Source organism: Onychostoma macrolepis, chromosome 09 (genome assembly GCF_012432095.1).
Source record: "Onychostoma macrolepis isolate SWU-2019 chromosome 09, ASM1243209v1, whole genome shotgun sequence".
Taxonomy (NCBI): Eukaryota; Metazoa; Chordata; class Actinopteri; order Cypriniformes; family Cyprinidae; genus Onychostoma; species Onychostoma macrolepis.
Window position 1 is genome coordinate 32910730 of NC_081163.1, and position 24827 is coordinate 32935556.

At 36.1% G+C, this 24827-nt stretch overlaps 1 protein-coding gene, 1 long non-coding RNA gene and 2 pseudogenes across 2 annotated transcripts; 1 reads left to right on the forward strand and 3 right to left on the reverse strand.

The window, feature by feature from the left end:
- Positions 1–492: 492 nt before the first annotated feature.
- Positions 493–8658, reverse strand: LOC131546677 (dnaJ homolog subfamily B member 2-like; annotated as a pseudogene).
- An 846-nt stretch (positions 8659–9504) lies between these two features.
- Positions 9505–16466, reverse strand: LOC131546641 (dnaJ homolog subfamily B member 6-like; annotated as a pseudogene).
- A 1860-nt stretch (positions 16467–18326) lies between these two features.
- On the forward strand, positions 18327–23270 carry LOC131547284 (uncharacterized). Its single transcript, XR_009272892.1, has 3 exons — positions 18327–18388; positions 22973–23025; positions 23133–23270. It is a non-coding gene; the product is annotated as an uncharacterized LOC131547284 (long non-coding RNA).
- On the reverse strand, positions 21551–24789 carry LOC131547279 (tubulin alpha chain-like). Its single transcript, XM_058787739.1, has 4 exons — positions 24427–24789; positions 23144–23366; positions 22754–22902; positions 21551–22659 (listed from the first exon to the last, which is right to left on the reverse strand). The coding sequence occupies exons 1-4, from the start codon at positions 24685–24687 to the stop codon at positions 21682–21684; spliced, it is 1611 nt and encodes a 536-aa protein (XP_058643722.1). The 5' UTR covers positions 24688–24789; the 3' UTR covers positions 21551–21681.
- Positions 24790–24827: the final 38 nt, after the last annotated feature.

Sequence of the window (24827 nt, forward strand, 5' to 3'; positions counted from 1 at the left end):
GCCCCAAAAAAAAAAAAAATAATAATAATTGGACCTGTTTATGTCTAATCTACACTAACATTCAAAAGTTTGGGGTCAGTAAACATTTATGATATTACAAAAGATTTCTATTTCAAATAAATGCTGTTCTATTGACCTTTCGAAAATCTTGAATAAAAACATTTTTGGTTCCCACAAAACATTAAGCAGCGCAACTGTTTTCAACATTGATAATAATAATAAATTATAAAGACTGTTTCTTGAGCTTCAAATCAGCATATTAAAATAATTTCTGAAAGGCCATGTGACATTGAAGACTGGAGTAATGTTGCTAAAAATTCAGCTTTGGATCACAGCAATAAAAATATATTCACATAGAAAACACTTATTTTAAATTGTAATAATATTTCACAATATTACCATTTTCACTGTATTTTTGACCAAATGCATGCAATTTTGGTGAGAAAAAGATTCTTTCAAAAACATCCCAAACACAAACATCTGGACAGTAGTGTATTTAAAAAAAACTACTAAATAATGAGATATAAAAATTAAAACACAAGAAACCCTTCTGAATAAGTAATAAACCTTTATCATAAGTTATTGCATATCAAGTGCAACTATACATTCATCACAGGTTTGAATCATTCATTATTAAAATGTTAATGAAGAATTCTGTCTTTAAGACACTTGATTTTTTACATGAGCTCATATATTTGATCAGTGCAGGCCATAAATTGAATTTATATATAAAAAGCAATCCAGTATTCCCTCTCCAAGACTGAGAACACATTCATACACAAACACACATACATACGTCTGTAGCACGTACATGTTTGACCTTTATGTAGTGTTGCCTGGGGTTTTTTTTTTGTTTTGTTTTTTTCCAAATAAAACTTTGAAAAGGGTCTGAGCAGCAGGTGTGCCAGGCAGAGAGAGACAGAGAAGCAGAAAGAGAGAGCAGAGCACCGGGGAACGCTTCACCTGTTAAGAGCAGACGGATGAACCCAGTATTAGTGTTGCCTCACAGTTTCTTGTGTTGTGTTTGGTGAATTAAAACTACACAATAAAACTGAGAATTGTTTGTTATTTTGACAATACTAAGTATTTTTCTGCACAAATGAATCATGTAGAGTTCAATATTTTCCTGGAATACTGCATGCTCTACAGCAGGAGCAGCAAACTCCACTCACAAATACACAAATGTTAATGAACTATGAATGGGGAGAAGAGCTGAAAATTATGCTTAAGAGCTGCAGAGTCATTTACACTATGTTTTACCTCGGGGGAGGGGGTAAGAGGCGGTCACAGCCACAGGTCAGCCTGTGAAGGCCTGGAAGTCGGACTCTGTAACAGCAGGGAGAACGAGTCAGGTAAAAACCCCATAAAAAACAAAATTATAAACATAATAAATGCACATGAGGATTGCATATGAGTGGGGATGATGATATGAATGTGCTGGTAATGACAAAGAAATCTGAGAATTGCATGCTGAATAGTGAATAGTGGATTGTAGCAGCAAGTGAAAAGGGATATAAATAATGCAAAGCATCTCAGCTGTTTTTTACAAATTTGATTTAAAGGCAGTAGTTTATAAAAATCTGCTGTTTTAATCAAGTGAACTGGTAGTAAATGGATAACAATTAGTAGTCCATCAAAAATACTTATCCTTAAAATTCAAAATGAATTCTTAAGGGCAGAATGCATTGTACAGTTTATTGTTCCTCATTTGCAACAACATCATGTCAACAATGACTGAAACAGCATTTATTAACAATTTAGTCATTTAAATAGCACTTTCTGAGCACTGAATGTGCCCTGTGAATTAGGATACTTCTGAGAGAACAATGTTGTTTCACATAACATTTTTGTAAATAGCAGTTTTTTGTAAATCAGTGACCTTGTTTCCTGATTGCAGTTTACATAGTCAAAATATTTTTTATTAATATTCACATCACATTCAAACTTTCTATGCTTAGTTTTTTTAAGCAAAACAAATGTTCATGTATTGATGTTTTGATTGTTCATTTTATATCACAAAGCTGATAGTTATTATGGAAAAAAAAGAAACAAGTAAAAAGGTAAAATGTGCTTCTTTGGCTAACTTAAACACAAACTGGCAAGTGAGAAATAGCATTGGCAACAATAGCCAATCATTTCTATTGTAACAAGAAAGGCACAAACGAATGAGTAATTCTGATACATATAAAACTAGTGATGCAAGTTACAGTCAGTAATTTGGCACATTCTCATTAACTGAGAGAATTCTGGATCTACATTCTTTTAGTGACTATTGCCATCACAACATGAGCCCTCAGAGACAGATTATCTTTAGGTTTTTGTGCAAAATCCCCCCCCCCCATTCACATTCAACAAATGCACAGTAAAATCAGACGCGAATCAGAGAATCTCCCTTCTAGAAGGAACAATACTAATGAATGTGAACACAAATGAAAGAGTACTAAATAAATGGAAGGTTCATTGAGAATGAGACGTCAACTAATCCGCAAGATATCCATTCAAATGCTATGCAAGACTGAGAAAAGCCATTAAAACTGTTTAGAGCAGTGGTTCTGACTCCAGGACCACCCATCACCCACAACAATATTCAAAGGTCCCATGACTTTTGCAGTTTTTCAGATTTTACTGATTTTATCCCATGGAGTTATATGATTTTCTTAATTAACATTACTTTTCCAAGTCTAGAAATCACACTTTTAAAATGAGGATAACCTCATATATCCAGGTTTTCCAAGCCTGTGGGAACCACTGGTTTAGAGTGCAGCAACTTACTCAGTAGCAATTTATTTTATCTTAATGAAAATGTAAATGCAGAGAATTTGTCTTTGTTTGGCAGCAAGAAGTCATGTTGAATATTAGATCTGAAGGTGCTGTAAGAGATTTAAGCCATTATGTTAACTTTGACCATTTTGCTAACCATATACCTGCTCTCCAAAATCTGAAAAATCACACCCTGTAAAGACATGTCAGTCAAACTGATGCCAGCAATGCCAAGCGACTCACAGGCAGACAGTGTTTCTGATTGGCTGAAATAGTGACTAGTGACAATTTTCGCTGTTTACAGAGTAAATGCTGGCAAACGATATCCCAAGACACCCATTTCAGTGATATCTGTCAGATAGCAGGACATTCTGTGCATGGGGTTTTAAAATATTGCAAACAATTCCTTCAAAGTTTCCTGTAAAATTTCCTGACTTTGTGGTGAATAAACACATTTTGGCACCTTGTTACTCATACCTCAATGCAAGATTATACAATTTCAACAGTCATCTTTGTGCAATGCCATAAAAGACAGAGCTGTAAGTCAAAGCACAGTCAAAAACTTCAGGAAGGATTAAAAAAAACAACCAAAAGATGAAAACATAAGGTTATAACTCTGCTAATTTCACACACATGCATGATTATTCTCCATATTCTTACTAACAGACTGTGCACTGACACTTCCTCCTCTTTTTTACCACATTAGTCCCATTGGCTGGCATTTTGTCATTCTCCTTATCCTGTACAACAACACTTTCTGAACCTCTAGCCCGACCCTGTTCTGACAGTCTATCCTCTGAAGAAGAGGGGGTGCTTTGTTTTGAATTATCCGGTACTTCTTTCTGATCTTTGTTTTTTTGAACGGCACCCTTCCCACCACCTGGCTGCTTTCCCCTCCCTTCCCCAGCACCTGAGATCACGTCCTCTGCCCGCTGCTGGGCCTCCATCTCCGACAAGCTGTAGGCCAGCGCCATCTGCAGGTCTTCATCCTCCTCATCTTCAGTGGCATCGGGGCAGTGGTAGAACGGGGCAGCGCTGTAGGAGCGTAGAGCGGGGTTTGGAGAGCTGTTGTTAGAGGGGCGGAGCAGTGGATGCTGGGATTGTCTGGGAGGCTGACTGGACTGCTCTCTACGGCTCAGTTCCACAGCTAAGGCCATCTCATCCTCCACACCTGGACACACAAACACAGCTCGATGTCAGATCGGTTCTACAGGAAATGAGCAATCTGCATACGGAAAATCAAGAAGCTAGCGTGAAATGTAAATCTACCTGCAAGTCTAAGCTGCTTTTCTGAGCCAATATTGAGGAAAATAAAGAATTGGAGGAATGTGTGTTATTATTCATTTAATTAATGGTTCTGGTATGGCTGTGCGGCTCAAATTATAAGAGAATAACCAAATAAGTGGTTTAGAGTTACTTGAGAAGTTCTTATCACTAAAACAGGAAATAAGGGTTTAAACATAAATAGTTTAACTTGTAATATACAGTGACAAGTGGATGAATTAGAGAAAAAATCCTTTGTTTTCACTGTAATTAAAAGGAAAAGTCCTTAAAACCTTTAAAGCAAGATGAAGTTTTGACATTAGACAACAAGCAAAGATAAAGGATAAAGACATACCAAAAAATGATATGTCTACGCACCAGAGAGCAAGAGTCTTGAGTTAATCTCCTAATATATATATTTTTAAATTGTTTAATACAATAGAAACTATATTTAAATAAATAAATAAAATTTGTATATATATATATATATATATATATGTATATAATTAATGTTGAAAACAGTTGTGTGGCTTTATATTTAGTGGAAACTGTGATACATTTTTTAAGGATTCTTTGATGAATAGAAGGTAAAACAACAACAACAACATTTACATTATAACAAAAGACTTCTATGCGTTTACTGTATTTTTCAAATTAATTTAATGCTTTCTTTTCGAATAAAAGTATTCATTTCTTTCACAAAAGTCTTGCTGACCCCAAACGTTTGAAGGGTAGGTTGTGTGTATTAGTATTCCAAATGCATCACCTTTCCCAGGCAGATTCATCCTGAGCTGATAAGGTGAATTTTTATTACACACCAGAATATGTGCATTAACTATAGAGATGCCTTTTGGTCCAATATTATTATTAAATGATAGCAAAAAATGAATTACCATTGATGAGGACAGTTTTCAAAACCCCATCCTCCTCAACCTCTGTTCTCTCCTGGCCATTTTCTCTGACCCTGAGGGAAGAAATGAAATGTTTATCAATAAATAGGAGAATTCCTCTGACTTTCTGTAAGCCAGGCCTTCACATTGTGGCAAGGTATAAACCATTTTTTACTCATTTTCATCAACTGCATTTAAATTACTAATTTAATCAAAAACATCTTTCTTGTTTAATGTGCAGGATGCATATATTTTGCATATTATACATTCTGTATGCATATCACATATTATACCACATATAGAACAGTAGGCAAACTGACTTTTTGTGGTAATACTTTTCCATTGACAATGCGGTGGAAGTAGAAACAGACTTGAAGTTTGCTCCTCCCATGCTGCCCATCCCACCCATTGAAGAAGAGAAGGACGTGAAATCAGCTGTTGATCAAAAAAAAAAAAAAAAATGCAGCTCTTAATAAATTAAAAATACAATTCTTTTCATATCAACAACATGCCTTGGAGTTCTTCACCAAATTTCCATCAGTGTTATAAAGATATATTCAGTAAAGTTCACCTAAATTAAATATTACTCTGGGAGAAGACTGAACACATATGCAATAATTATATACAAAAAAGCATGAAATCATTTTAAAACCAACCATTTGCTGAGGGGAAGGAGAAGAAGCGACTGGGCCCAAGCCTGGAGGAGGAGCTGTGAAACCCACTGTGCATTCCACCAAATGGGAAATCATCTAGTGGCAAAGTGGGAGAGTGTAGAAAATGGGGAGTTAAAGAGTGTAATGCTGGCTACACACTGCACAATTTTAGTACAGATTTTTGTGATCTAAGAGAAGCGCCAATGCGTCGCTGATGCCCGTGAGAAAATGTGTTTTGACTGGAAATTAAATACAAGGCAAGGGAAAGGAAAGGAAAGGACAAAGGAGGATGCAACAGAATATCAGCAAGCAACCATTCTCTCCTTCTGTCTTCTTTTGTCATTCCAAATCAGCATACAAAGAACTTGTATTGCAAGCTTCTAGCAGGCTACAATTTTTAACAAAAAAATCCAGTCTCATGTGTGATCTTACTTTATTTTCTGTATCACTTCTGGTTGTTTGGTTGTAAAACTTAGTTTGTAGACAGTCATGCAGTGTGAGAAGAACAGCAATCTGACAACGTTCTCAACCTGTTTTGTCCGAGGCCTTAATATCTAAGCTGATATGTACCTCCGGTCAGTTTAATGTTGTACATTTTAGTTTTAGTTTTATCATTTTAATTAAAATCATCATAATATAACTACATTTAAATAATTCTATGATGTATTGGGGCCTCATGGAAGTTTGCAAGGACCCCCTAGTGGGTCCCGGGCTCCTGGTTGAGAACCACTGGTGTAAGGCAAATTCTGACACAGAGAAAACACTCACACAGTTATATTAGCAAGATTCAAGATCAGCATATCAACAGACAAACTACCTGAGAACCCACCAAAGAAGTCTGCGAATGGGTCCTGCCTCCGAAGAACTCTCGAAACACCTCATCTGGGCTGCGGAATGTGAAGCTGAATCCTGGGAAGTCATCAGGAAATGAAGAACCAGCAGAGCCTATAAAGCAGATGTAAAATACAATTAAACACATGTAACACTGAGATGGTATTAAGCAGTGTGAAGTTCTCCTCACCTGAGCTTGGCATCTCTGATCTACCGTATCTGTTGTAAGCATCTCGTTTGCTTTCTTGAAAATGAGGGAAAAACAACAGTGAAATGCAAGCCTTTCCTACCAAGTAATTAAACCATTAATAAAATTGACGTAGAGATCAAATTTCCAGTGTCCTACTGTCTGAAAGAACTTCATAGGCCTCTGCTATCTCCTTAAATTTTTTCTCTGCCTCTTCCTTGTTGTCTGGGTTTTTGTCAGGATGCCACCGCAGAGCCAGTTTCCTGTAACTGTATACACAACATAAATAAACATAAGTAAACTTAGCTTGACTGGCATCTCAAGATTGTGATGAAGTGACACATAGGATCAGGGGTCATTCACATATGACACATTCTTGCATCCATCTTCTTCTATATAAACATTAGACCGACATGTTAAGACTGTTGTGATTCATATTTGTTTTAGTTGTGCTGTTAACGATTAATCGCATCCAAATAAAAGTTTTTGTTCACATAATATATGTGTGTGCTATGTATATTTATGTCTATATATATATATATATATATATATATATATATATATATATATATATATATATATATATACACACACACACACATACATATTAATATTTACAATATTAATGTTAATGTTATATATTACATATATTTATCTGTAATATAAATATATACATGTAAATATTTCCTAAATATATACTGTATGTGTGTGTATTTATATATACATAATAAATATACACAGTACACACATATATTATGTAAACAAAACTTTTATTTTGGATGCGATTAACCATTTGACAGCACTAGTTTTTCGCATTTTGCACCATGAATTCCACATTTTGGAGCACCAAGTCAAGTTAAAATGTGTGAATCGTCACTTTTTCAGCTTGATCGTAAATCCATTAGTCATATCTTTAGTAAAGTGTGACTTTACTAAAGATTTTAGCATGTGAGAGTAACAGACCACAGCAAACAAGCAGAAAAAAATGCATGACGTTGTTTATGAACTTCATTTTCAAAATATTTAAATGCACAGCTGTTTTCAACATAATAATAATAAATGTTTCTTAGGCTCGAAATCAGCATATTCGAATGATTTCTGAAGGATCATGCGACACTGAAAGGCTGGAGTAATGATGCTGAAAATTCAGCAATTCACCATCACAGGAATTACATTTTAAAATACATTAAAATTGTTTCGAGATATAAACTCAGAATTTCAAGAATAAAAGTCATTCACAATTATCTTTTTGCAATAATATTTACATTACTGTTTTCACTTTATTTTTCATAAAATGAATGCAAACTTGCTAAGCAATGGCTTCTGAACGGTAGTGTATTTCATTGATGAATACTTTATAAAGGTAAACAGTAAGTGTCAAAATACTTGAGTCTTCGCACATCAGTTAGAGACAAATTTAGTTACATTCAATCAAGGGCGTCATGCACTCAATATTTTTGAGGGGCACGAGTGAAGCGGGGGATCTTGTCTGACACAGCAGCCATGATAGAACTGTATATCTGATATAGGTTTACATTTAGTTAAAATATTTTTTTTATTTTTCATTTTTATTCAAAATATTCCCAAACGTGTTAACTAGGCTATATCATGAAATATCTCGATTTTCAAATATGTGTAAATAAATGCATTTTGCACTTTTATAGATTATAGTTGACCTATTGGCCTAATGGGCGATGGGCAAAGTAGGCTAGTAGTGTAATCTATTAGCTATGCATAAAAAAAACTGTATTTTTACTTAAGTACCAGATATGGGTGTCATGCCATAAAATAATTTTAATACAACTGACTTTATATTTAATGTGAATTTAATAAAAAAATTGTAAGTTAGGCTAATTATAACACTTTCATTGTACAGAAGCAAAGAACATTTTCATTGTCTAGCCAGAGTTCAAGCACTCTCAAAAACTCCCATTATAATCACTGAAGCTGTTTAGACTGTGAAATTGATATCTTACTTACATATCTATATCTGCACTTCTTCTGATTGGAGAATTCGCCAGTCATCTAGCTAGTAAAGAAAACACCGGCGTTTCTATGATGACTCATCTGAACGCCTCTGATTGCTCATTGCATTCATAAGCTCAACAGAACTGAGTGTGATTGATTATTATGCACAGCACTGTAAAAACGCGTTTGTCTTTTGAGATTTGAATTTAGCAGCTAGTGACGTGACACACTGAACGTTCAATGTTCGATGTGATTGTATCGCTCATATATATATATATATATATATATATATATATATATATATATTATTGCTGTCAAACGATTAATCGCAATTAATCGCATCCAAAATAAAAGTGGGTTTTTTTGCATAATATATGTGTGTGTACTGTGTACATTTATTATGTATATATAAATACACACACATGCATGTGTATATTTAAGAAAAATATATTACGCTTATATATTAAATATATTTATATGTGATATAATTTATATTAATGCAAATACATGTAAATATTTTCAAAATATATGCTGTTGTGTATATGTGTATGTCTGTTGCGAGCAATCATCAGACAAATCGGGATCCATTTGCAGCTTCTTTATTAGAATGGTCAAACAGAACAGGGTAATAGGCCAGCAACGGGAACAGAGTAGGCTAGGCAGAGGCGTGGTCGGGAGAACAGGCAGAATAGTCAAGGCAGGCGGCTTACGATCAGAGTCCAGGAAACAGTCCAAATCAGGGCAACCAGAGAGGGATCACAGAGTCGAGAATCAAGGCCGGGATAACAACAGGAAAGTAAACACGGGTATGGAAACGCTCAGAATGACAGCCGGGCAAATCAAGACTTCGCAATGAGTGTCAGGAAGGATTAAAAAACAACCAAAAGATGAAAACATAAGGTTATAACTCTGCTAATTTCACACACATGCATGATTATTCTCCATATTCTTACTAACAGACTGTGCACTGACACTTCCTCCTCTTTTTACCACATTAGTCCCATTGGCTGGCATTTTGTCATTCTCCTTATCCTGTACAACAACACTTTCTGAACCTCTAGCCCGACCCTGTTCTGACAGTCTATCCTCTGAAGAAGAGGGGGTGCTTTGTTTTGAATTATCCGGTACTTCTTTCTGATCTTTGTTTTTTTGAACGGCACCCTTCCCACCACCTGGCTGCTTTCCCCTCCCTTCCCCAGCACCTGAGATCACGTCCTCTGCCCGCTGCTGGGCCTCCATCTCCGACAAGCTGTAGGCCAGCGCCATCTGCAGGTCTTCATCCTCCTCATCTTCAGTGGCATCGGGGCAGTGGTAGAACGGGGCAGCGCTGTAGGAGCGTAGAGCGGGGTTTGGAGAGCTGTTGTTAGAGGGGCGGAGCAGTGGATGCTGGGATTGTCTGGGAGGCTGACTGGACTGCTCTCACGGCTCAGTTCCACAGCTAAGGCCATCTCATCCTCCACACCTGGACACACAAACACAGCTCGATGTCAGATCGGTTCTACAGGAAATGAGCAATCTGCATACGGAAAATCAAGAAGCTAGCGTGAAATGTAAATCTACCTGCAAGTCTAAGCTGCTTTTCTGAGCCAATATTGAGGAAAATAAAGAATTGGAGGAATGTGTGTTATTATTCATTTAATTAATGGTTCTGGTATGGCTGTGCGGCTCAAATTATAAGAGAATAACCAAATAAGTGGTTTAGAGTTACTTGAGAAGTTCTTATCACTAAAACAGGAAATAAGGGTTTAAACATAAATAGTTTAACTTGTAATATACAGTGACAAGTGGATGAATTAGAGAAAAAAATCCTTTGTTTTCACTGTAATTAAAAGGAAAAGTCCTTAAAACCTTTAAAGCAAGATGAAGTTTTGACATTAGACAACAAGCAAAGATAAAGGATAAAGACATACCAAAAAAATGATATGTCTACGCACCAGAGAGCAAGAGTCTTGAGTTAATCTCCTAATATATATATTTTTAAATTGTTTAATACAATAGAAACTATATTTAAATAAATAAATAAAATTTGTATATATATATATATATATATATATATATATGTATATAATTAATGTTGAAAACAGTTGTGTGGCTTTATATTTAGTGGAAACTGTGATACATTTTTTTAAGGATTCTTTGATGAATAGAAGGTAAAAACAACAACAACAACATTTACATTATAACAAAAGACTTCTATGCGTTTACTGTATTTTTTCAAATTAATTTAATGCTTTCTTTTCGAATAAAAGTATTCATTTCTTTCACAAAAGTCTTGCTGACCCCAAACGCGTTTGAAGGGTAGGTTGTGTGTATTAGTATTCCAAATGCATCACCTTTCCCAGGCAGATTCATCCTGAGCTGATAAGGTGAATTTTTATTACACACCAGAATATGTGCATTAACTATAGAGATGCCTTTTGGTCCAATATTATTATTAAATGATAGCAAAAAATGAATTACCATTGATGAGGACAGTTTTCAAAACCCCATCCTCCTCAACCTCTGTTCTCTCCTGGCCATTTTCTCTGACCCTGAGGGAAGAAATGAAATGTTTATCAATAAATAGGAGAATTCCTCTGACTTTCTGTAAGCCAGGCCTTCACATTGTGGCAAGGTATAAACCATTTTTTACTCATTTTCATCAACTGCATTTAAATTACTAATTTAATCAAAAACATCTTTCTTGTTTAATGTGCAGGATGCATATATTTTGCATATTATACATTCTGTATGCATATCACATATTATACCACATATAGAACAGTAGGCAAACTGACTTTTTTGTGGTAATACTTTTTCCATTGACAATGCGGGTGGAAGTAGAAACAGACTTGAAGTTTGCTCCTCCCATGCTGCCCATCCCACCCATTGAAGAAGAGAAGGACGTGAAATCAGCTGTTGATCAAAAAAAAAAAAAAAAATGCAGCTCTTAATAAATTAAAAATACAATTCTTTTCATATCAACAACATGCCTTGGAGTTCTTCACCAAATTTCCATCAGTGTTATAAAGATATATTCAGTAAAGTTCACCTAAATTAAATATTACTCTGGGAGAAGACTGAACACATATGCAATAATTATATACAAAAAAGCATGAAATCATTTTAAAAACCAACCATTTGCTGAGGGGAAGGAGAAGAAGCGACTGGGCCCAAGCCTGGAGGAGGAGCTGTGAAACCCACTGTGCATTCCACCAAATGGGAAATCATCTAGTGGCAAAGTGGGAGAGTGTAGAAAATGGGGAGTTAAAGAGTGTAATGCTGGCTACACACTGCACAATTTTAGTACAGATTTTTGTGATCTAAGAGAAGCGCCAATGCGTCGCTGATGCCCGTGAGAAAATGTGTTTTGACTGGAAATTAAATACAAGGCAAGGGAAAGGAAAGGAAAGGACAAAGGAGGATGCAACAGAATATCAGCAAGCAACCATTCTCTCCTTCTGTCTTCTTTTTGTCATTCCAAATCAGCATACAAAGAACTTGTATTGCAAGCTTCTAGCAGGCTACAATTTTTAACAAAAAAAAAATCCAGTCTCATGTGTGATCTTACTTTATTTTCTGTATCACTTCTGGTTGTTTGGTTGTAAAACTTAGTTTGTAGACAGTCATGCAGTGTGAGAAGAACAGCAATCTGACAACGTTCTCAACCTGTTTTGTCCGAGGCCTTAATATCTAAGCTGATATGTACCTCCGGTCAGTTTAATGTTGTACATTTTTAGTTTTAGTTTTTATCATTTTAATTAAAATCATCATAATATAACTACATTTAAATAATTCTATGATGTATTGGGGCCTCATGGAAGTTTGCAAGGACCCCCTAGTGGGTCCCGGGCTCCTGGTTGAGAACCACTGGTGTAAGGCAAATTCTGACACAGAGAAAACACTCACACAGTTATATTAGCAAGATTCAAGATCAGCATATCAACAGACAAACTACCTGAGAACCCACCAAAGAAGTCTGCGAATGGGTCCTGCCCTCCGAAGAACTCTCGAAACACCTCATCTGGGCTGCGGAATGTGAAGCTGAATCCTGGGAAGTCATCAGGAAATGAAGAACCAGCAGAGCCTATAAAGCAGATGTAAAATACAATTAACACATGTAACACTGAGATGGTATTAAGCAGTGTGAAGTTCTCCTCACCTGAGCTTGGCATCTCTGATCTACCGTATCTGTTGTAAGCATCTCGTTTGCTTTCTTGAAAATGAGGGAAAAACAACAGTGAAATGCAAGCCTTTCCTACCAAGTAATTAAACCATTAATAAAATTGACGTAGAGATCAAATTTCCAGTGTCCTACTGTCTGAAAGAACTTCATAGGCCTCTGCTATCTCCTTAAATTTTTTCTCTGCCTCTTCCTTGTTGTCTGGGTTTTGTCAGGATGCCACCGCAGAGCCAGTTTCCTGTAACTGTATACACAACATAAATAAACATAAGTAAACTTAGCTTGACTGGCATCTCAAGATTGTGATGAAGTGACACATAGGATCAGGGGGTCATTCACATATGACACATTCTTGCATCCATCTTCTTCTATATAAACATTAGACCGACATGTTAAGACTGTTGTGATTCATATTTGTTTTTAGTTGTGCTGTTAAACGATTAATCGCATCCAAATAAAAGTTTTGTTCACATAATATATGTGTGTGCTATGTATATTTATGTCTATATATATATATATATATATATATATATATATATATACACACACACACACATACATATTAATATTTACAATATTAATGTTAATGTTATATATTACATATATTTATCTGTAATATAAATATATACATGTAAATATTTCCTAAATATATACTGTATGTGTGTGTATTTATATATACATAATAAATATACACAGTACACACACATATATTATGTAAACAAAAACTTTTATTTTGGATGCGATTAACCATTTGACAGCACTAGTTTTTCGCATTTTGCACCATGAATTCCACATTTTGGAGCACCAAGTCAAGTTAAAATGTGTGAATCGTCACTTTTTTCAGCTTGATCGTAAATCCATTAGTCATATCTTTAGTAAAGTGTGACTTTACTAAAGATTTTAGCATGTGTGAGAGTAACAGACCACAGCAAACAAGCAGAAAAAAAATGCATGACGTTGTTTATGAACTTCATTTTCAAAATATTTAAATGCACAGCTGTTTTCAACATAATAATAATAAATGTTTCTTAGGCTCGAAATCAGCATATTCGAATGATTTCTGAAGGATCATGCGACACTGAAAGGCTGGAGTAATGATGCTGAAAATTCAGCAATTCACCATCACAGGAATTACATTTTAAAATACATTAAAATTGTTTCGAGATATAAACTCAGAATTTCAAGAATAAAAGTCATTCACAATTATCTTTTTTGCAATAATATTTACATTACTGTTTTCACTTTATTTTTCATAAAATGAATGCAAACTTGCTAAGCAATGGCTTCTGAACGGTAGTGTATTTCATTGATGAATACTTTATAAAGGTAAACAGTAAGTGTCAAAATACTTGAGTCTTCGCTTACATCAGTTAGAGACAAATTTAGTTACATTCAATCAAGGGCGTCATGCACTCAATATTTTTGAGGGGGCACGAGTGAAGCGGGGGGGGATCTTGTCTGACACAGCAGCCATGATAGAACTGTATATCTGATATAGGTTTACATTTAGTTAAAATATTTTTTTTATTTTTCATTTTTATTCAAAATATTCCCAAACGTGTTAACTAGGCTATATCATGAAATATCTCGATTTTCAAATATGTGTAAATAAATGCATTTTGCACTTTTATAGATTATAGTTGACCTATTGGCCTAATGGGCGATGGGCAAAGTAGGCTAGTAGTGTAATCTATTAGCTATGCATAAAAAAAACTGTATTTTTACTTAAGTACCAGATATGGGTGTCATGTTCGATGTGATTGTATCGCTCATATATTTTATTGCTGTCAAACGATTAATCGCAATTAATCGCATCCAAAATAAAAGTGGTTTTTTTTTTGCATAATATATGTGTGTGTACTGTGTACATTTATTATGTATATATAAATACACACACATGCATGTGTATATTTAAGAAAAATATATTACGCTTATATATTAAATATATTTATATGTGATATAATTTATATTAATGCAAATACATGTAAATATTTTCAAAATATATGCTGTATGTGTATGTCTTTATATATACATAATAAATATACAGTACACAAACATATATTATGTAAACAAAAACTTTTATTTTGGATGTGATTAATCGCGATTAATCGTTTGACAGCACCAATACATATATGTGACCCTGGACCACAAAACCAGTCTTAAGTCGCTGGGGTATATTTGTAGCAATAGCCAAAATTATAGATTTTTCTTTTATGCCAAAAATTATTAGTATATTAAGTAAAGATCATATTCCATGAAGATATTTTGTAAATTTACTACTGTAAATATATCAAAACGTCGTTTTTGATTAGTAATATGCATTGCTAAGAATTCATTTGGACAACTTTAAAGGCGATTTTCTCAATATTTATATTTTTTTGCACCCTCAGATTACAGATTTTCAAATAGTTGTATTTCAGCCAAATATTGTCCGATCCTAACAAACCATACATCAATTGAAAGCTTATTTATACATCAGCTTTCAGATGATGTATAAATCTCAATTTCGAAAAATTGACACTTAAGACTGGTTTTGTGGTCCAGGGTCACACATATATATAAAAAATAATATTCGGTTATTTTTTTTGTCTTTTGGAAGCTGCATTCAAAATCCACTTGGCTCGAAAATCTGAGGGGGCATGTGCCCCCTTAGCTTTAATAGGCAAATTAGCTTTAATCTGCATTCAATAACAACAGTGCCATATAGGCCACCCCATGCTGCAAGCTGCTGATAAGTGAAGGCAGTTTTAACTTACGCTTTCTTGATGTCATCTGGAGAAGCATTTCGTGGCACTCCCAGAACATCATAGTAATCCACCATTGTGGCCTTCAGCTTAGTCCACCTGTTACTTACAAGTGTGAAAGAGCATATCATCAAAATGTGTCAAGAAGTCTTTCTGAAACCCTTATGATTTTCAGAACTACAATCATTCAAATCAAACCCCATGACATCAAACATAACAAATTCTTGTGTTTTTGATAATTATTAAGGGTTTATTTGAACAACATCAATCTTCCAGGCTCTTTAGTGGCAGAAATTCTAGTAGGTTTACTGCTGGACTTCTGTTCGTGCTCAAACGCAGTGCTATGAAAGACAGCAACTCAATGAACTGTTATGAACTTATTATGACAGTTCATCACAAAGTGCTGGACTTGGATTCATTGACTGAATATAGACCAGTTGGTATTCCCCTGGAGTCTGGCCTGTCCATGTCTGGAACTTTCTGGAAACCGGACACAATGTGATGTTATTTCAAGCCCAAAGTTGAAAAGCGATTTGTGTGGGCCATATGGCCACTGACAGCTGGTGCTGCTGAAACACGCGTGATCATCACAGACACACACAACTCCCTATAAATACAGCATTTTAGAGATACAGCAGTCCCTGTGGCCACCCTTTTATAACAACTTTTACCTTTTTTAGAAGTGTATCCAGCCAGGAGGAGCCGTGCTTCTGTAAACAGGGCTGAGATATCTCGGTGAAGCTCTAGTGCGTCCCGACCCTCGAGACGCGGACACCACAGGAACTGACGCGCTTTCAACGTCCGCGTGAGTACGGTATTCCGTCAGAATCACCCATTTACCGCTTGCACGCTGAGCTTCATTACTTCAGCGTGAAACCGACACCCAGCTTCTATATGTGTCTGTCCCTCGCCCTCTGCTGCGAACGCGCTGCGTCACGATCAGCTGAGCTGCGGTCCAAAAAACACAGCGCCGTCTAGAACATGCCAGTGTTTGTTTAGGTCACGAGCCCCGCCCACTTCAGCCAGAGAGAGCCATGTGCCGTGCTCTAGCACACCAGACTAATCACAAATTGTTATTGTGTATTAATGTATTTTTAGGTGTTTAAAGAGAGATAGACTCAGAATACTGAACAGATTGTACTACTAGTTTAACAAATGTCATAAAAACAGGGACTGCGCTAAAATATGGACACTGACTTTGAAAAAATATTTAAATTAAATGAACGAATAAAGCCTCTTTTTAATCTGCAAGATAATGCATGCTATTCACTTAAAGGATTTTTTTGCAGAAAAGCAGCAATGTTTAGGGATGGATAGTCCACCCCCCAAATTAAAATATTGTTATCATTTAGCTACTCACCTTTATGTATTTTACAACCCATATAAGATAAAAGATAATAAAATAAAAGCCTACACATTTATGTTGAGCAGATTTCACATCAGTCTGTAAATTGACAGCTGATCCTGTTGTGGGTAGGAATTTAAAAATGCTGAGAAAAAAAAAAAGCAAAGCTTTGGTTTAGTAAAGTCTTTCCCCAACGTTTTCTTAATTTCACAAATCACACTAAACAATTCATTTCTCATTATAAATTGTTTTACTTATTTATTTAATTTTTCTTTTTTCAAGGCAACAACTCACTGATTCAATTATACATTCAGAGTCTCCTGTTAATATCTTATTGAATTGCTCATGATGACTCAAAATGAACCAAGTAAGCTGTTGTAGCAGTTTCAAATGATATAAAACTAGTAGGCTTGAGTTCTTCTTAATGTAAACATTTTTTTTTATATTGTACAGTATATTTACTGTATATAACTGTATGTTTGATCATTTATATCTAGTATAGTCTATTTCAGTTTAATCTTTTGATGGTGTATGATAATTTCTTTTGTAATAAAATTAAATGTTTGTTTATTAGAATGTGGTGAAGGCACTGGAAGTGCCTTATCATGCCCAATCCCTGTTACTGACCGACAGCCCATTTTGACTTGCTGTAAAATGACCCATTGTGCTTGCTCAAGTAAAATATATTTTTAATAAAAGGAGTAAACACTTACACCCTTACTGGAGATTCTGTATCTCCTTTGTCTGCTGGTTCACTTCAGCTAAAAACAGAAGCCACCTGTTCTTTAAGATCATGGAGTGAGCCTATAAAGCCTCTAGTCTCATAAAATGAACAGCAGGCCTGGTGAAAGCCACAGGACAATATGAGCTACATGTTCTTACATGCACCGTTAATTCAGCTGATTCCTCGCGTGAGCATAAACATCAGAATCCTGTGCACCACTTTAGCTGTTTATAATTGGACTAATCACTTTCAGGTCACAGATATTGTTATCAGCGCAATAAATAAACAATAAAATAACTAAATAAATTCACCAAAATATTTGTCAAAGTAAAAAAAAAAAAAAAAAAAAAAAAGACTAAAATAAATGTACTTAGCCACTGAGACGATCTAGCTGCATTAATGAATGTATCCACAAGGAGGACTTGTGATGTTACAATTTACATATGCAAAGACAACGAATGAATACACCTATGTGAAGTTAGAAATTGTGAATACGCCTTAGCAATGCACTCTCTACTTTGACCAGACAAAAATCAATAACAAAAGAGAAGAATTCACAAGTTATTTCTGGAAAGTATATGACTCAGCATACTAAATTATGACACACTTTATTATTATGAGAAGTAGGTTATTGTTTCCTGAGCTTATTGTTTTAGCTTAGGATGGGGCCTATTTCTCAGACTTGTTTCGTATAGAGTCTATTAGCACTTTTTCATTGACTAAAATTATGTGCAAAATATACGTGTGTTAGTGTGTGTGCACTCATGTCTAAAATGGCTTTCTCTGTTCATCTAGATGGCTGTTTTCTTCCATTATTCTGTAGCACATGTTGACATCAGTGTAAGTGTTGCTCTACATCAGGTAAGCGATGAACTGAACAGAGGCTGATCATTTCTACACACATAGACAAGTTTCCTATTCTAAAATCTTTGAGAACCTATTCTTTGGACAGTGTATTCATAACTGTTAGATCTCAAACCTGATAATTGAGTGATGAATTAGTATGTGTGAGTCAAAAGCAGATTTAAACTGGCCTTCAGGAAATCAGGCTCACTGATATTAAAGAGACCATTCAATCAAAATGAAAATTCTGTTATGTTTTACTCACACTCATGTCATTCCAAAGCTTTATATCTTTTATTTATACAACTGAACATGCAAATATTTTGAAGAACGTTTCAGCTCTTTTTGTACAAGCTGAACAAAGTCAATGTTCAAAAACAACATTAGACCACAAAAAAAAAAAAAACCTTTTTCCAAAATGATCCAAACAAATAATATCATACCTTTTGTCTTGACGCATAAAGATCTATTAAAAGAAAATGTAACAAATCGAAAACACAGAAAAATAACACCAGGTTAAAATTATTTTTGAGCTTCTGATGTTGTTTAGATGGTTTTACACACCGTAATTGTTAGTTGTGTTTTTTTTTTTGTGTGTGTGTGTTTTTTTCACAGTTTTTTTCCCCTTAACATTTATTATTTATTTTAGTTTTAGTAAGGCTTTATTTGAAAAATGTTAGCAAAACATTGTAGCATATTTTGTTGTCTTTCCTTGAGGTGTTAGCTAAATGCATTTTGACAGGAAAAGAAGCAAATGTATCAGTCAGATATCAGATAAAGTTTTTGTTTACATAATATATGTGTGTGTACTGTGAATATTTATTACGTATCTATAAATGTTATATTTGTATATTAAATATATTTATATACAATATAAATTATATAAATATATACATGTAAATACATGTAAATATTTTCAAAATATGTACTGTATGAGTGTGTTTATATAGGCTATACATAATAAATATACACAGTACACACACATATATTATGTAAACAAAAACTTCTATTTTGAATGTGATTAATCGCGATTAATCATTTGACAGCACTACTTAAAATTACTACTTAAATTGAAACCAAAACTTCACACATTTCATAATCCTCAATTTCACACCAAAATTAATTAATAATTTCATTTGGCAACTGTTATATGGTGTATGTCTATCCAATTTACCCACGAACAAAAGACTGTGATCTTCTGCCAGGAGCATCAGGCCAATCTGCTGTTGTCCAGAATCAGGTGGTTTGACTTTGTCTGGCATCTCAGCTGAGACCTGTCCACTATGGGTGACCCTACAGTAGTTGTGAAGTACCAGTGGCGTAGCTCTCAGCATCACTGATGCACACAGGCCCTCACAGCACGTCAAGCTGCAAACCGTGTGAGTGAACCTAACCTACCCTAACCTGACTGTTTAAAACAACCGCATGCAACCAGCAACTCAAAACATCCTGACAACCACATAGCAATGCATGAAAACCAAACAGAGGAGTCCAGCAATGCAACACAACACGCTAACAACTGTTGACAAACGCAAGTCAACACACAGGAAACCACTGAAAACATCCTGACAACCATGCAGCAAAGTGCTAAAACGATCAGAACAACCTATGAACCGCATAACAATGCACTGACAACCACCAAAAACATCCTTACACCCACCAGCTATGTGCAAAAACCCTACTCTACAAACTATAAATTTACTCTATAACTATGCACACAATATACAGTATATTTACATATGCTGGGTGATACTCAATGTGACACTGTGATGACTCAGTGTTGTGTCAGCAGCCGTGGATGGAGACGGGCTCTTGCTGACACAAAGACTCCAGAAACTCGTCCACTGAAGAGACGGATGTCAGGAAGGACAGCAGCGTTCTTCAGATAGCACTCTTCCATCCCACTGGGTCTGTGAGCTTTGGCAGAGATGCAGCTGTAGGTGTGTCTCACCTGATTGCAGCTGCCAGCTGTGAAAGCTCACAGGCTTGAATTGAAGAGACGCTCTCCACCAAGAATCCCCTCAGATGTGTGAGAAGAGCCCTGCTTCTTCTGGGGGCGACGCTGCTCCATGAAGATGCCTGGAGAAACACTTTACAGATCTGACAAATTGATGAAACTCACCAAACTTGAAGAGCTTGTAGCACATGTGATCAGACTTAAAGGCTTTTGGGACAGTTTGTTGATTTCAAAAATCAACTAAATCTGCTGTTACTGACATAATGTTGAGGCTCATTTAAATGTAAACAACACTTGACATCAGCAGTTAGTCAGTTAGAGCAGCTTGAATGTACTCTATGCTTCTCTATTACCATTATCCTGTTTATTTACTCTTTGACCACAAGGATGGAGTATATAAAATTGAGAACAAAATAACACAGTGATCCACAGATTTGTACTTTTACTTTTTTTATACTGTTGTGCATTACAAATGATGTACGTTTGTACTTCTACTCAAATGAAATGTAAATAAGTACTTTTACTAGATATATTTCATTAGGGTCTCTATATTTTAACTGAAGTACTTCATTTGTGTACTACATCCACCCTGGCTGACTGCAAAAAGCACATTTCCACAATGGCATTGTTAAACTTTTGCAAGCTTTTTCATGACAGTATATACTAGGTGTCAGTATAAGATTTAGTTTGCGCTTCTTTCTTTCTTAGGGCTAATCACCATTTTGTATATTTTATGGCTGTCTGCTGAGAAAAAGACTTTTTGCCTAAAGAATGTATTTAAAACTTAAATTTTTAGTTCACGCAGTAGAATAATCAATCACAAAATAATCCAGAATTTATTGCAACTTCTGCAACTGCCATTAACTAGACATACCAACAGATTCATTCCAGATTGATATTCATGAGATATCTCTCCAGATATAGACTTCCTTAATGCCTTTTGATATTTTATTTCTGCCATGTCAGTCATTTAATATTTCTAAATTAAAAGATATTTCCAATGCCATTTTAAATGCTTTAAAAACATTGGAAGAAGATGTCTTAAATGGATTGCTTTATCTTGGCCGCCGTTAGTATAGCTAAGGGCAAGAAATCAGAGAAGGCATAAGAAGTAATTCAGGTGCTAAAATAATATGAACTTGCTTAATTGTAAAATATTTTTCAAAGAAGTATTATGTCTGAGACCAGAGAGAAAACACACACAAAACACACAAAAGAATTAATTATTTCTTTCACTATTCAAATTTTATTAATATAAAACCAATTGAAATGCAAACTGAATTTCAAGTAATTTTACTTTTTGCAAAAATCTTAATGGTCAGATTTAATTTTTCCAGGTTGTTATTCTGCTCCTTTAATATTCTTCTCCCTCTTCGTCCTCCTCTCCAACGCTGTCAGTGCCGACTTCTTCATAATCCTTCTCCAGAGCTGCCATATCTTCTCTGGCCTCTGAGAACTCTCCTTCCTCCATTCCTTCACCCACATACCAGTGCACAAAGGCTCTCTTGGCATACATCAGGTCAAACTTGTGATCTAGACGAGCCCAGGCCTCAGCAATAGCTGTAGTGTTGCTCAGCATGCAAACGGCTCTCTGAACTTTGGCCAGATCTCCACCAGGAACCACAGTTGGAGGCTGATAGTTGATACCTACTTTGAATCCAGTGGGACACCAGTCAACAAACTGGATGGTGCGTTTGGTCTTAATGGCAGCAATGGCAGAGTTGACGTCTTTGGGCACCACATCTCCACGATAGAGAAGACAGCAGGCCATGTATTTACCATGACGAGGATCACACTTCACCATCTGATTAGACGGCTCAAAGCAGGCGTTGGTTATGTCAGCCACAGAGAGCTGCTCATGATACGCCTTTTCAGCAGAGATCACAGGAGCGTATGTAGCCAGAGGGAAATGAATACGTGGGTAGGGCACCAAGTTGGTCTGGAACTCGGTGAGATCCACATTCAGAGCTCCGTCAAATCTCAGCGAGGCCGTGATGGAGGACACGATCTGCCCGATGAGCCTGTTGAGGTTAGTGTAAGTCGGACGCTCGATGTCCAGGTTTTTACGGCAGATGTCATAGATGGCTTCATTGTCCACCATGAAGGCACAGTCAGAGTGCTCCAGGGTGGTGTGGGTGGTCAGGATGGAGTTGTAGGGCTCCACCACTGCTGTGGACACTTGAGGAGCAGGATAGATGGCAAACTCCAGCTTGGACTTCTTGCCGTAATCGACAGAGAGACGCTCCATCAGCAGGGAGGTGAAGCCAGAGCCAGTACCTCCACCAAAGCTGTGGAAGATGAGAAATCCTTGAAGGCCAGTGCACTGATCAGCCTGTTGGAGTAAATCAGCTTATTAGAAATAACAACTTCGTAATTATTAATGTCAAAGTCAAAATCATTTTGCACTCAAAAGACTTGAACCTCACCAGTTTGCGGGTCCTGTCCAGCACTAGGTCAATGATCTCTTTACCAATGGTGTAATGACCACGGGCGTAGTTATTGGCAGCATCTTCTTTGCCAGTAATTAGTTGCTCAGGATGGAACAGCTGGCGATATGTGCCTGTGCGCACCTCATCTGAAGAGGAAAAAATTGGAAAAGCCAAATTATTATAAATTATTAAGTTCCTGTTCTTTTTTATTCACAGTAGCAAATAGAAAGAAAAAGAAGAAGAAATTTAAACTGTCCAATAAATCCAAGGTAATTTCTGTAAAAATGATTACTTCTTATCAGCAAATATATTTGATAAAACTTGCTTTTCCAATATTTTGGAAAATGGTTTAAATGGATTATATTCTGTTCCTCAGGTTCAGCTTACCAATCACAGTGGGTTCCAGATCAACAAAGATGGCACGTGGAACATGTTTTCCTGCTCCAGTCTCACTGAAGAAGGTGTTGAAGGAATCGTCTCCTCCTCCTATTGTCTTATCACTGGGCATCTGTCCATCCGGCTGAATGCCGTGCTCCAGACAGTAAAGCTCCCAGCATGCATTTCCCATTTGGGCCCCAGCTTGGCCAACATGCATAGAGATACACTCACGCTAAAGGGAGAAGGAGGGTAAAAATATATTAAATATATTAATATAAGTGGCAGCAGTGTACATATCTTAGCTAAATACTCTGAGATAATAAGACACGGTAACATATTAGATCCTATTATTTAACTTTTATTTAACTATTTAATATTTAAACAGGAGGAGGGTCTTCCCAATGTTAATCATTAACACGCTGACTCAGCTCACCCAAAGCTCAATACTGTGACAACTTTATGCAGTCTCCTAAGCTTTTGGATCTATTGTTCAATGGAGAACTCAGTTTCTTTTCGATTGCATTTACATGCATGTTTACCCTCTCCTCTAGATTGGGTCATAGGATCTCTAGAGCACAGAAGAAGAGACTGAGTGCGTTCCTTTGAGGCCTCAGTCCACACCCCTCCCTGTCCCAGCTGCACACTCTCCTTTGTCTAACACAGAGATATCTCACTCGGGGCTTGTCGCTAGAACAGTTATATCTATTATTCTGCTATGCTGTAGATTTTGTCACTCGTGATCTCATCTACTACCAATACCTCGTTGGATGTCATAAATGCATGAATGTATTCATTCTCTGAGTAACAACTGCGTGTCTCATGCTGTAGTTCCCCTTTTTCTCCACTTTAGTTGACAGGTTCAGGGAGCTATTTTGGCTCTGCAGACCCACCAAAGATAGATAAATGTTATATTCAGAAAAGGCAAAGTACTGGAGTTTCCTGCTGACATGTGTGTCACAGTCTGGGATCAGGCTTTGAAGGCCGTAGCCACATCCTCTTTATAATGAAAGGCCAGCTTTGTGCCTGAAACTCAGCGTGGCTTAATGCTTTACTTCTGATTTTAAAAAAAATTGTTTTTTCATAAAACTGTTTCAATAGTTTAACTACAGTGTCGCTAACTTCGTCTTCCGCACAAAAATAATACATTAATGTAAAATAATTTATTGACTATTATAGTTTACTGAAATCTCTTAACATGCCTTAAGTGCACAAAATATGAAATAATGTACATTTTAGTGGAGTGATGTATAAAAAGATTAGAATTAAGAATCAATCAAGCACTATGAACTTACCATCTTGTCAGATTTCCCTTCAGGCCGACTTGAGGGTTCGGAAAGAGAAGGCAGATGTGGAGAAGAAAGGAGAGGTGGGGTTTTTATAGAGTGGGAAGAGGGAGGAGGAAGAGAGGGGGTTAGCAGGAAGTGGGATCGCCTGCTGGAGTGAGGATAGTCATTCAGAAGGGCCGTCCTTCCTAAACAAGCATAGTCTCGCTCCCTCTTGGGACTTTTGGCTCTGTGAAAACCATCTGGCCCCTTTACTAGCTTTTTGGGCATTTGATAATGCTAAAAGCCAGGAAGGAATTTTACAGGCTATATGTCAAAGTTCTACATGGTCATGTGTTAAAATTGTAGAACAACTGCAGGAAAATTGATATCTTGACGATTTGTAATATAATGCTTACAGCAGGATTTTG